The sequence below is a fragment of the Phocoena phocoena genome, chromosome X (genome assembly GCF_963924675.1).
Source record: "Phocoena phocoena chromosome X, mPhoPho1.1, whole genome shotgun sequence".
NCBI classification, from domain to species: Eukaryota; Metazoa; Chordata; class Mammalia; order Artiodactyla; family Phocoenidae; genus Phocoena; species Phocoena phocoena.
The window spans coordinates 62075289-62089776 of NC_089240.1; the positions used below are offsets into that span (position 1 = coordinate 62075289).

A 14488-nucleotide genomic window follows, 5' to 3' on the forward strand; every position below is an offset into this window, starting at 1 on the left:
GATACAGCCGCAAAACACGACTTGTGAAGGCATCCATGCTCCACCTTGAGACTGGAAGCTCCCTGAAGGCAGGAACCAGATCTCCTTCTGGACTAGGCTCTTACCACCTATGTATGTCCTTCCCAGGTCACAGCAGACTTCAGGGGTCTGGATAGAAAGTCCTGGGCTGGGAGTCAGGAGACCTGGTTCTTCCACTTGATATGCTGCATGCCCTAGGGTAAGTCCCTGCTACTCTTAGGGACTTGGTTTCCTTATTTCTTGACATCAGGGCACTGGACATTTGGTGTTGAGCACTATGCTCGATAAACCGATGATTCACTGAACAACCATGTACTGCCACTTCAAGAGTCAGACTGAGGAGCTTGGCTGCCTGGGCCCAAAGAGGTTCAACCCCCAACCCACCTCCAACTCTGACTTCCCAGTCAGGCCCTGCTTAACACAACCGCCTCCCATTTCCCAACTATCCCCAACCCCATGTTCTCCTTTCAAAGACCAGGCTACCTGGTGCAACTCAGGGCTGGAGCACAGAGATGGAGCCAGAAGGGGCCTGGGAAGATTCTCTGAGAGCCAGCAGAGCCTCGGCCGCTTCCAGTTTTCGCTGCCACTCTGAGGAGGCAGAAACCGAGACCTGGTCGGAAGCTTTGGGAGCCTGCAAAGCAAAGGATGTGAGAGAATGGGAGCTGGGAACCCACACCTCCCCCGTGACCCTTCAGTCCCCAGCCACCCTGAGGCCTTCTGCTCTTCTCCTTCACTAAGCTTGGCCCCTGCCAGGGTTCTGGACCCCACAATTTCCCCAGAATCCGTGGCTGCAGTAGAAGGGGGTTAAGGGTGGCACAGGGCTGGAGGATCAGAGTTGAGCATCTAGGAACAAGGAGAGGAGAAGCCAGGGGATTTACCCCTCTGGCAGGCACATACTACCAGTAGAGAGAGAGGAGCAAGGATCTTGCAATATCTGCATGTGGGAGTCTGAATGCCAGCTGGCCATTAGTCGTTGTGGCTTGGACTGTCTTCTTTTCTGTATCTTTTTTTTTCTATATCTTTCCTGAGACACTAATTCCTCCCAGCTTTTTCAAAACTCCCAAGGCAACAGTAAAGATTATGGGAAGTCAGAGGTGTCTGTGTTTTAATCTTCAAGGCACCTGGAGTGACGTGATTACTGTCCCTGTCCAAGGACTGGTTCTTGCCTCCATATTCCCCAATCAAGTTTCCCAAGGCACTTGAAGGGCCAGCTTGGCTCATCTCCAGGAACTTTTCTCTGATGGTTATTAGACTCTCGCCTGGGTGAGATGGTGGGCCTCACCATCATGGCCCCCCTTCTCAGCAGGAGCTTCTATCCCATCGATTTGTTTCATGTGGAATAACAGCCTCCAGTTGTCAAAGGCCTGCTATGTGGCAGGCCTTGTGCTAGTCCTCTTGTCAATGCTATAGGTGTAGAATATTGTCCCCTCTCAGTACACTGATAGGAAAATAGAGGCTCAGAGATGTAAAGTTACTTGTCCAAAGTCTCACAAATTGGAAATGGCAAATCTGGGAGAGCTCTGTCGTTGCCCCATAGTCTGAGATGCCACCTTCTCCTCCTCCTCCTCCTCCTCCTCCACTTGCACCGCACTGCCTTCACTTCCTCTTTCTTGCTGCCATGGCCTTAACCAGAAGGTTGGGCACTCAATAACAAAATATACAACTAGCTCCATGGTCCTTCTCACTCTACTCACCTGCTGGGCAGGGCAGGGAGTCTGTGTGTCTTCCTGGAAAGAGAAATTGTTAGTTGCTTCTTCAAGGGTGCTGGAGTCCAGGACAGAGACAAAGATTCCGAGGCCAGACCGATCAGCAGAGCTCCTTGGGAGCTTGCCTGCAGGAGCAGAGAGCACAGGTTGGAGTCAGGGACCAAGCCGGCCATGGAAAGGAGATGTGGGCATGTTTTAGGACAACGATAGGAGTCCAGGATGGCAGAGTTGGGAAGACCTTGAAGACCAGTTAGTCCTACTCTTCATTTTGGGACTGGGGACTATGAGACCCAGAGAGAAGTATTTTCCCCCCCCCCCAGGGTCATATGGCAAGTTGCAGTAGGGTTAGAGATGGTACCCAGGTCTTCAGGACACAGGAAGGGGTCTGGGCAGTGGCTGAGGTGGAAGCTTCCCACACTGGCCCCAGACTCCTCCCCAGGGGTTGCACAGAGGTGGGCCTCAAGCTGATGTTCTCCTTCCCAACTGTGAGAGACTGGGGACAGCTTAGGTGAGCCTTTCCCCCTGACCGTCTCCCCCTGACTCTACCTCCCACCCAATCTGAGGCCTCATCCCACTGTGGACCTTGTTGACCACACCCCCCCCAGATGTCTCCAGCCCACCAACACTTGGTAGATAATATTGATGAGGTTTTATAGTTGGGGAAGCTAAGGCCCAAGGAGTAACTTGCCCAAAGCCACATCGAAATTGGGTGGTAGGACTGGTGACAGAACTACTCATGCTCCCTACACCCAAAACTCAGACACCCTCCCTGGCCAGAGATACTCACTGGGGACTCCTGCTTGAATGGCCAACTTGTTGACATGGCTGTGAGCTTTGGGAGAGGTGGTCCCACTCCTTATCAGTCCTTCAGTCAGGTGCCTCTTTCGGAGTGGCCCCTGCTCCGACTGCAAGGTACTCTCAGCAGGCAAGATGCTGCAGTGTTCCCTAAAGTGGGGGATTGCAGGTCTAAAGTCAGTCACCTTTAGAGGAGCCCACTGCCCTCCCCTTGTCAGACACCATACTCACGAGAAGAGGGCACACTTGTGACACTCGCAGCCCTCGAAGAGGCAGTAGTGCTCCTGGTCCTTGACTTGGTCAGTGATGCCGTGTTTGTGGCGGCGGGCTCTGCAACGTTTAGCTCTTCTGGGGCCAGGTTCAATCCCCCATGGGGCTCCAGTCTCAAGTCTAGTGGTGGAGTCAGGGGGGCCGCTGGGCACAGCAGGCATTTCATCGGGATCCATGGTTCTAGAGCAAGGAGTGGAGGTCAGGGTGGCCACATGATCCCCTACCCACAACGTACGTCCTCTGCCCTTGGAAAACCCCATCTGCGGCGGCTGGATTCTCCTCCACCCAGCTCACCACTGAAATGAGATTGTACCCTCCCTTCTTACTTCGTGTAGCCTCCTTCCCAGGGAGCTCCACTCATGCATAGGCAGGTTCCAAGAAACTCTGGGCATGGGTCCTGTATATTTTCAATCCAATTACTAGTCTCTCTGCCTACCTTCACTCCACATAGACACCCTTCACAGGCATGCACATGCACTCTCACACCCCCTTGAACAATTACTACTTCCCTTTCTCATGTGTCATCTTGTATTCTGCTATGCCCAGCTATTATTCCTGGCATCCACTTCCACAATTGTCTTCCTAACCTCATGCATTCATTCACTCCCTACTCATGATTCTATGCCCCTCTGCATTCAATTCTATTATTAGTCTCCTGTATGCCCTACATTCAATCTTCCTCTCACCTTCCATTCCGATTTTTTTTCTTGCACCCCATCGAAATCTTAATTATTCTCTTGCTCCCTCTTTAAACTGACACCCCTTTGCATCTCATGAAATCATATCATTCTGCTGGATCTCAAGCCCCTGTTTCAATCATTATTTTCATTAATTCCCTCAATTATTTATCAAGTAGATGTTTGTTGATCCCCCCTAGTGAATGCCAGACCCTGATCTAGTCAAAAGCCAACTCCTCACTACACTAATTGTTCTCTTGCACCAACACACCCTCTCTGCTTTCATGCAAACCCGTGCATTCCCTCCACAGCCTCCCAACAATCTTCCATGCTCCTCTCCAAACTTCAACAATTATGCTTGGGCTTCCCTGGTGGCGCAGTGGTTGAGAGTCCGCCTGCCGATGCAGGGGACACGGGTTCGTGCCCCAGTCCGGGAAGATCCCACATGCCACGGAGCGGCTGGGCCCGTGAGCCATGGCCGCTGAGCCTGTGCATCCAGAGCCTGTGCTCCGCAATGGGAGAGGTCACAACAGGGAGAGGCCCGCGTGCCGCAAAAAACAAAAAAACCAATCACGCTTGAGCACACCTTCCCCTCCTCCGCACCCAGAGTGCACCACCTCCTCTCAGGCTGCCCGACCATTCCCTGCCACACCCACCTCAGAATCAAAGGGAGGGGCATAAGCCCTGCCCCAGGGGCCAGAGGCCAGGTGTCAGGAGGCCTCAGCAAGCGGTCATCCGTCCCACAGGACTTCAGCCAAGGGGGCTGGGGTTGGGAGTGGAGCGGGAGGTGGGGGTGGGGGTGGGGCGGGGCGGGACATGAGGTACCCGGCTGAGATAGAGGAGAGGAGAAGGGGTTGGGGATCCATAGCAGGAGGGAGGGAGGAAAGAAGAGGTGTGGAGAATGAGGGTCCTATTCCTGATGCCAGTCTCTGGTTACCCCAGCCTCCACCAGGTCAGAATCAATCTGCTGGGACAGGAGACCTGAAGGAAGACTCAGCTCTCGCTCCCTTTCCCGCTCTGCCTTCAAAGGCCAATGAGCTTCCAGCTCTGCCTTTCACCTTCCACTGCTACGGCCAGCGACCAATGAGCTTCAAGCTCATCCGAAGGTCACTGACCAAAGTCCTGCCCCACTCGTCGCTTCCCTCCCAGTTCTCCTCTCGCTGGCTTTATTGGGGGGCCGGCCGTTTAACTCCGGAAGTGAAGTAGAGCTTTGTGCTCTCCAAACCTTGTTTCCCAAACTGTTCTCTCTTTGGATGTGGAATATTGTACACGCATGCCTTTTAAACACACGTCCTCGGTATTCTGTAACTTACTTTTACAAAATTCAGCGTGTGTTTCTAAGGTCGCTCCGTATTCCTATGTCAGGGATTCTCAGGCAGGGGTTCGTAATTCACAGTCAGATTTTGCATCTCCAGGGAACATTTGGCACTGTCTGGAGTCATTTTGGTCTTTATTCGTGTGTCTCTGTTTCTGAATTCCCTGTTCTGTTCCACAGATAAATTGGTCTATTCCTGTGCCAGTACTACACTGTGTTAATTTTTATCTCTTGGTAAGACAGTCTGATCTCTGGTAGGACAAGTCTTCACACCTTATTCATCATCTCCAGGCACATCGTTACTATTCTTTGCCTTTTGCCCTTCCTAAACTCTAAAATATAAATGTTAGGATCAGCATGACATGTTTCCTGAAAACTCATTTGTGGTAGATTTGGATTGCATTTTCATTGAATCTGTGGATCAGTTAAGAGAGAATTGGCTATCTTTATGATATCCAGCCTTCCTAGTCACCAACATGGGATGGCTTTCTATTTTTGTGGGTCTTCTTTAATGTTGGAATCTCTCAGCTTAGTATTTAGCTTTACCTTTTGTACGTTCAGATCTTGTACATCCTTTATTGCATTTATCGCAAGAGCTCTGGAATGTTGTTGCTCTGGTGCTTGATATCTGGTTAAAATGACATTTTCTATCTGTATCTGATTTCTAGAATTCCACTTGGCTTTTTAAAAAATATGTTGATCTCGGGGGCTTCCCTGGTGGCACAGTGGTTGGGAGTCCGCCAGCTGGTGCACGAGACATGGGTTCGTGCCCTGGTCTGGGAGGATCCCACCTGCTGCAGAGTGGCTGGGCCCGTGGGCCATGGCCACTGGGCCTGCGTGTCCGGAGCCTGTGCTCCGCGGCGGGTGAGGCCACAGCAGTGGGAGGCCCGCGTACCAGAAAAGAAAAAATCGATCTATCTATATCTATATATTTATATATTGATCTCAAAGTCAGCCACCATGCTAAACTCTGCGATATCTAATCATGTGCCTATAAGTGGTGCACAGTTTTCTGTGAATCTATGAGTAACAGAAGTAAGGTAATCAACTTACAGGTTTCTTACTGGCTGGCTAGGACATCCACTACAAAGTCAAATAGAGACGGCAAACTTGGGCATCTTTGGGTTATTCCTAATATTAAACAGAATGATGCCAACATTTCCATATTAAAATGGGCTTGCTGTGTTTCACTGTTTGCTTTAATTCTTCAATTCTTTCTCTGTTTCTCCTTCCTTTCTTTCTTTCTTTCCTTCCTTCTCTCTTTTGTTTCTTCCGTTCTCTCTCTCTTTTCTCATTCTTTCTTTCTTGCCCTTTATCAGATTAAGGAATATCCCTTGTATTTCTAGCTTAATAAGATTGTCTTAAAAATCATGAATAGATATAGGATTATACATTTTTGGCCTCCACTGAAATGATCAAGACTCTAATCATTTAATCTGTTAACACAGTGAGGGTTATTTATAAGATTTTTTTTCAAAATCTTTAGTTAGCAACACACAAACCACTCTCATGCCCCCTTCCATCTATAGTTTTTCTAATGTTAAACCAGATTTGCTCTCCTAGGATAGATGTAACTTAGTTATGGCTTATCATCTTTTGTGTACACTGGTGGGCTCAGTTTGCTAAAGTTTTGCTGAGAATTTTTTGCGTCTTCGGTTCACGAGGAAGATTGACTTGATGTTTCATTCCTCATAGCATCTTTGCTGGTTCTAGGGTCAAGGTTTTCTAGTCTCATAGACTAAGTTGGGCAAAAGTCTCTCTTTATTATCCTCTGGCAGTGTTCACATAAGATTAGGATTATCTGTCTTGAAACTCTTTATTTATTTTTTAGCATCTTCATTGGACTATAATTGCTTTACAATGTTGTGTTAGTTTCTTCTGTATAACAAAGTGAATCAGCTATATGTATACATATATCCCCATATACCCTCCCTCTTGCATCACCCTCCCAACCTCCTATCCCACCCCTCTAGTTGGTCACAAAGCACCGAGCTAATCTCCCTGTGCTATGCAACTGCATCCCACTAGCTATCTACTTTACACTTGGTAGTGCATATACGTCAATGCTATTCTCTCACTTCGTCCCAGCTTACCCTTCCTCCGCCCTGTATCCTCAAGTCCATTGTCTATGCCAGTGTCTTTATTCCTGTCCTGCCCCTAGGTTCATCAGAACAATTTTTTAACATCTTTATTGGAGTATAATTGCTTTACAATGGGGTGTTAGTTTCTTCTGTATAACAAACTGAATCAGCTATATGTATACATATATCACCATATACCCTCCCTCTTGCATCTCCCTCCCACCCTCCCTATCCCAGCCCTCTAGGTGGTCACAAAGCACCGAGCTAATCTCCCTGTGCTATGCAGCTGATTCCCACTTGCTATCTAGTTTACATTTGGTAGTGTATATACATCAATTGTACTCTCTCACTTTGTCCCAGCTTACCCTTGCCCCTCCCTGGGTCCTGAAGTCCATTCTCTACGTGTGTGCCCTTATCCCCGTCCTATCCCTAGTTCTTCACAACCATTTTTCTTTTTTTTAGATTCCATATATATGTGTTAGTATATGGTATTTGTTTTTCTCTTTCTGACTTACTTCACTCTGTATGACAGACTCTAGGTCCATCCACCTCACTACAAAAAACTCAATTTCGTTTCTTTTTATGGCTGAGAAATATTCCATTGTATATAGGTGCTACATGTTCTTTATCCATGTATCTGTCGATGGACACTTCGGTTGCTTTCATGTCCTGGCTATTGTATATAGAGCTGCGATGAACATTGTGGTACATGACAATTTCTTTTTTTTTTTTTTTAACATCTTTAGTGGAGTATAATTTCCATTTCTCTAGGAGGTGGGTCAAAAAGGATCTCGCTGTGATTTGTGTCATAGAGTGTTCTGCCTGTGTTTTCCTCTAAGAGTTTTATAGTGTCTGGCCTTACATTTAAGTCTTTAATCCATTTTCAGTTTATTTTTGTGTATGGTGTTAGGAAGTGTTCTAATTTCATTCTTTTACATGTAGCTGTCCGGTTTTCCCGGCACCACTTATTGAAGAGGCTGTCTTTTCTCCATTGTATATTCTGGCCTCCTTTATCAAAAATAAGTTGACCGTAGGTGTGTGGGTTTCTCTCTGGGTTTTCTATCCTGTTCCTTTGATCTATATTTCTGTTTTTGTGCCAGTACCATACTGCCTTGATTACTGTAGCTCTGTAGTATATTCAGAAGTCCAGCAGCCTGCTTCCTGCAACTCCATTTTTGTTTCTCAAGATTGCTTTTGCTATTCGGGGTCTTTTGTGTTTCCAAAGAAATTGTGAGTTTTTTTTCTAGTTCTGTGAAAAATGCCATTGGTAGTTTAATAGGTTTTGCTTTAAAGCTGTAGATTGCTTTAGGTAGTATAGTCATTTTCACAATGTTGATTCTTCCAATCCAAGAACATGGTATATCTCTCCATCTGTTTGTATCGTGTTTAATTACTTTCATCAGTGTCTTATAGTTTTCTGCATACAGTTCTTTTTTCTGCTCAGGTAGGTTTATTCCTACGTATTTTATCATTTTTGTTGCATTGGTACGTGAGTGTGTTTCCTTAATTTCTTTTTCAGATTTTTCATCGTTATTGTATAGCAATGCAAGAGATCTCTGTGCATTAATACTGTATCTTGCTGCTTCATCGAATCCATTGATTAGCTCCTCTAGTATTCTGGTAGCATCTTTAGGATTCTGTATGTATAGTATCATGTCATCTGCAAGCAGTGATAGTTTTTCTTCTTTTCCAATTTGGATTCCTTTGATTTCTTTTTCTTCTCTGATTGCCATGGCCCAAACTTCCAAAACTATGTTTAATAAGAGTGGTGGGAGTCAGCAATCTTGTCTTGCTCCTGATCTTAGAGGAAATGGTTTCAGTAGTTCACCATTGAGAACGATGTTGGCTGTGGGTTTTTCAAATATGGCCATTATTATGTTGAGGTAGGTTCCCTCTATGTCTACTTTCTGGAGAGTTTTTATCATAAATGGGTGTTGAATTTTGTCAAAAGCTTTTTCTGCATGTATTGAGATCCTCATATGGCTTTTCTCCTTCAATTTGTTAATATGGTGTATCACACTGATTGATTTGCCTATGTTGAAGAATCCTTGCATTCCTGGAATCAACCCCACTTGATCATGGTGTATGGTACTTTTAATGTGCCTTTGGATTCTCTTTGCTAGTATTTTGTTGAGGATTTTTGCATCTCTGTTCATCAGTGATATTGTCCTCTACTTTTCTTTTTTTTGTGACATCTTTGTCTGGCTTTGGTATCAGGGTGATGGTGGCCTTGTAGAATGAGTTTGGGAGTGGTCCTCCCTCTGCTATAGTATGGAAGAGCTTGAGAATCATAGGTGTTAGCTCCTCTCTAAATGTTTCATAGAATGGAACTTTTAATTAAAACTTGACCATTAAACAGCTAGGATGCTTGTTTGATTTACTTAAAAAATGGTACTGTGGGTGATGTCAAACATATACCATTAGAGTTTGTATACAAACTTATAATCTCCAAGTTCATGACAGTAGATCAGTGGTCCTGGAACATGAGCTTGCATCAGAATCACCCAGAGGTTTGCTAAAGCACAGATTGCTGACCTCTGCATCTGTAGTCTCAGATTAAAAATTCTGGGGTGAGACACAGAGTTTCCTTTTCTGACTAGCTCCCTGGTGATGCAGATGCTTCTGGAAGGGAACTACACTTTGAGAACCATTGTACAAGAGAGAAGAGCAAAGGAGCCCTCCAATTATCCATCACCCAACCGCAACCATCGATAACTCATAGCCAATCTCAATTCACATATATCTTATCCCCTACCCCTCTCCCAGATTATTTTCAAGAAAGCATCAGAAATCATCTTATTTTATTGGGAACTATTTCAATGCATAGCTCTAAAATATGAGCAATCCATTTTCCTCAACTTTTCATTTTGAAAATGCCCCAGGTTGAAGAGTGAACATTCTTTCACTCAGATTTTTATTATCCCATTGCTTTCTCTCTTTTTTTCTTCTTTTTTGCTTAACCACTTAACAGTTGCAAACATTTCATCCAATTACTTCAGAATGTATCTCCTAAGTAATAGGATATTCTCCTGTCTAACCACAGTACTATTATCAGGTTGAAGGGATTTACCAATGACATGATAATGTTATCGAAGTCCATGTACAGTCCATATTCAATTTTCCCCAATTGTCCCAATAATACCCTTTTGAGAATCAACAGTTCAATCAAGTATCATACATTGCATTCAACTGTCATGTCTCTTTAGTATCCTGTGGTCCCGAACAGTCCCTCAACTTAAATCTTCCATGACAATGACATTGTCCAAGAGCCTCAGCTTCTTTGCTTGTAAAGTGTTCGCAATATGTGTTTGCCTGATATTTTCCTCTTGTTTAGATTCATGTCTTTAGGTTTAATATTCTTGGCAAGAATAAGCAGTCTGCGGCATTATATTTTGATACCATGTGGGTATCCTGTTCTCCAAAACCATTCTCAGCTCTTGGCCTTAATTTTCTTTCAGGTTTCTAGGTCCGGTTTGATTATATTACTTTGGTGGTTGAAAACATGGTGATTCTCTATTTCTAGCATTCCTTTCTGTTTTTGTTAGTGGGCATTTTGCTGTAAAGATGAGCATCCCAGCCTCCCAACCCCCTCCCTTATTGTTGTCGCTGCGTATTGCTGTGCTTGCAGCAACAAAAAAGATGAAAACCTGTTTATTTGTTGTGTTCAAAGAAATATGAAGAAAAGAAAGTGAACAATATTAACAGAAATGTAAGCAATTATAAGATGAATTTGACAAGAATTTCCTCTAACAGTGTAAACAGAATGACAAAATCTGTTGCCTGAAATTGGAATTAACTGTTCGGCAACAACTAAAAACAGTTTTTAACAATTATTAAGGGAACCTGAGGTTATAAATTTGGCCAGCTATAAAGTAGCTTGGATCTTGGGTGTGCGCACACACACACATGCACTCTCTCTCTCACACAAACAGACATTTTAAATGGAGATATAGTAAAAATTAAATAAATAAATAAATACATTATTATTACAGTTACAGAATGTATGCTAGAGAATAGCGAAACCATATACAACATTTTACGGAAAGCACAAGATCTGCAACTAAGCCCATATAATACAGGACCTTTGCAACAATATGAAAGAGTAATTGATTCAAAACATGAAAAAAAATTCAAATACCTTATGTTTCAAATACCTTCTCACGAGTCACGAGACATGAAACCTTGGCCAATTAATACTTTAGGTTTTCTCCAAGGACTTTCCAATTTGCAGAGATATGATTGTAGCCTACAAATCTGAACTTGTGGCGTAGAGCCCAGGGAATCATTTCTATCACTTAGAAAAGAATTTGAGCAAACCACAAAAAAAAATTCCCCCAAAATAGTGTCTGTATGAAGGACAGCAATCCAGCTGTTATGTCGGAAACCAAATTTCATAGATGTTTTAAATCAAGGGTCCGATTTTTCTCTTATTTTTCTTTCCAATGTATGATACATGTGGAGAACATAGGTACTTAGGTTTCTAAAGTAGACTGTATCATGAATATAGTTATTGAAGTCATTCAGTAAATGCAGTGCATCATTGTAGGTTTATTTTGTCAGTCTCACTAGAGGTTTGTAACTTTTACTGATCTTTTCAAAGAACCATATATTTGTTTCATTGATTGTCTCTATTGTTTTTCTGTTTTCAATTTCATTGATCACTGGACTTATCTTTAGTATCCCTTTCCTTCTGTTTGTTTTGGATTTACTTTGCTCTTCTTCTTCTAGCTTCCTGAGGTGAGAACTTAGATTACTGACTTGATACTTTTCCTTTTCCTTAATGTACGCCCTTAATGATGTAAATTTCCCTTCCAGCAACGCTTTAGCTTCATCCCACACATTTGGATATGTTTTGTAATCATTTCCATTCAGTTCAATTCACTTCTTGATGTGCTGGATCAAGTGGCCTCTTTACCACTGAGTGGTAGTGAAAGTCCTGAAATCATCCCAGGAGGGATGGGGAGGGGTGCTGTCTTACTACCTAGTGGAGGTATATATAATTTCAGAATCTCCACGTGATTGGTTTCCACTGACATGTGGGGAAGGGGCAGGGTGGTCCCTGTTTCCTCCAGTACAAATGTGAAATTCTTGGCTCCCCACTGGACCTTTTCTGGCTTGAGGGGCGACTAGGCCAAAATGTGCTTTTTTTTTTTTTTTTTTTTTTTTTTTTAACCCTGTACCGTTTGGCTGGTGTAGAGCAGTTACGGTCAAAACCTTTTCTGAAAACAAATACTGTATGCTAACACATATATATGGAATCTTAAAAAAAAATAAAGGTCAGAAGAACCTAGGGGCAAGACAGGAATAAAGATGCAGACCTACTAGAGAATGGACTTGAGGATACGGGGAGGGGGAGGGGTAAGCTGGGACAAAGTGAGAGAGTGGCATGGACATATATACACTACCAAACGTAAACTGGATAGCTAGTGGGAAGCAGCCACATAGCACAGGGAGATCAGCTCGGTGCTTTGTGACCAACTAGAGGGGTGGGATGGGGAGGGTGGGAGGGAGGGAGATACAAGAGGGAAGAGATATGGGGACACATGTATATGTATAACTGATTCAAGTTTTTATAAAGCAGAAACTGACACACCATTGTAAAGCAATTATACTCTAATAAAGATGTTTAAAAGAAAAAGAACCCTTTTCTGTCTTGCTGGCTGCCCCATTCCTGTTCCGTATGCTAAAGAGAGCAGACGTTTGTTTTGACTGGGTTTTGTTATTGTTGTTGTTGTTGTTCTTATTGTTGTTGTCGTTGTTCTTGTTCTTATTGTTGTTGTCGTTGTTGTTTTGTCTGTGCCTTTTGGCATTTCTCTCCCTAGGTGGCTTCAGCTCCAAGCCTGGGATATATGATGCAGAAAGAAAACCCAGGGAACTCACCACCATGTCCTTCCTCTGGTTCTGAGATCCTTAGTGGATCTACTTTCTCCCACCCACATTGCAGCATCTTATGATTATTTTATATATGGCCCCCAGGGTTATAAGTTGTACTTAGGGAGAAGAATAGGGAAACGTACACCCACTCTATTTTCCCTGAAGCAGAATTGTCTATATGAATTTAATTATAAATTCTGATCTCTAGCATCGGTCTGAATTTAAAATTAAATTTAAATTCAATTTGAATCCAACTGAATTGTATTTTAAATGAAAATTAGAATTAAATATAGCACCCAACAGAAAGAAAAGATCCAAACTTTTTTCAGTTTCTAGTTTATTATTTTCATTGCTCTAACATCTTCCATTTTATTTTTGTTAAAGTGCTTGTTCTTTTAAATTATTATTCCCCATTAAATAATAAAGTATAAGCGGTTATGCGTTTGCCTCCATATAACTTTGCCATGTCTTCTACATTTTAATGGAACGAGTTCTTATTTTTTAAAATGTTCTCAATATTCTTTACCGGTAGCTTTGGATTTCTTTTAACCAAACAATTATTTAGGACATGTTTTGTTCCCATTTTACACAATGCTGAGCCTTTTTCTTTAAACTGTTGTCATTAAATTACAGCTCTATTATTGATACATTGTAGTCAGAGAATATGACTTTTACCATTTGCACCCAGGCTTAGTTGAGGTTTTGTGTCCTAGTAGTTGATTAGTTTTTGTTTCATGCATTCTTCTTTTTTGAATTTTATTTTATTTATTGTTTTTATACAGCAGGTCCTTATTAGTCATCAATTATATACACATCAGTGTATACATGTCAATCCCAATCGCCCAATTCAATGTATAGTAAGATTTCATACATTGAGATCTCAATGCATATATAACATAAAAATCATTTTATAAGGTACTTTGCAAGTATACTTCATTTACTTGCTCTCCTCCAGACAAATCAACTCCCTTTTGTGATACAATGCCATGTACTCTGGGTGTTGGAAAAGAAACAAATGCTTTAGAAATCATGAGAGAATATATAAAGATGTGAACATAACTAAATTTTTCAAATTTCATCCAGTAATCTTCTTCTCAAGTGGTATCTCTTAGCAGCTATGTAACGATGACAACCCTGAATGTGGGGGCTGAAAAAATCAACAAACAATAAATGCTGGAGAGGGTGTGGAGAAAAGGGAACCATCTTCCACTGTTGGTGGGAATGTAAATTGATACAGCCACTATGGAGAACACTATGGAGTTTCCTTAAAAAAACTAAAAATAGAACTAGCATATGACCCAGCAATCCCACTGCTGGGAATATACACTGAGAAAACCAGAATTCAAAAAGAGTCGTGTACCACAATGTTCATTGCAGCTCTATTTACAATAGCCAGGACATGGAAGCAACCTAAATGTCCATCAACAGATGAATGGATAAAGAAGATGTGGCACATACATACAATGGAATATTACTCAGCCATAAAAAGGAACGAAACTGAGTCATTTGTAGTGATGTGGATGGACCTAGAGACTGTCATACAGAGTGAAGTCAGAAAGAGAAAAACAAATACCGTGTGCTAACACATATATATGGAATCTAAAAGAGAAAAATGGTCAGAAGAACCTAGGGGCAAGATGGGAATAAAGATGCAGACCTACTAGAGAATGGACTTGAGGATGTGGGGAGGGGGAAGTGTAAGCTGGGACAAAGTGAGAGAGTGGCATGGACGTATATACACTACCAAATGTA

General features: G+C 42.9%; 1 protein-coding gene across 1 annotated transcript; it reads right to left on the bottom strand.

Annotated features, from left to right (window-relative positions):
* Positions 1-511: 511 nt before the first annotated feature.
* On the bottom strand, positions 512-2965 carry LOC136142992 (doublesex- and mab-3-related transcription factor C2-like). The gene is made up of 4 exons (XM_065901286.1): positions 2751-2965; positions 2512-2669; positions 1713-1849; positions 512-649 (listed from the first exon to the last, which is right to left on the bottom strand). The coding sequence occupies exons 1-4, from the start codon at positions 2963-2965 to the stop codon at positions 512-514; spliced, it is 648 nt and encodes a 215-aa protein (XP_065757358.1).
* Positions 2966-14488: the final 11523 nt, after the last annotated feature.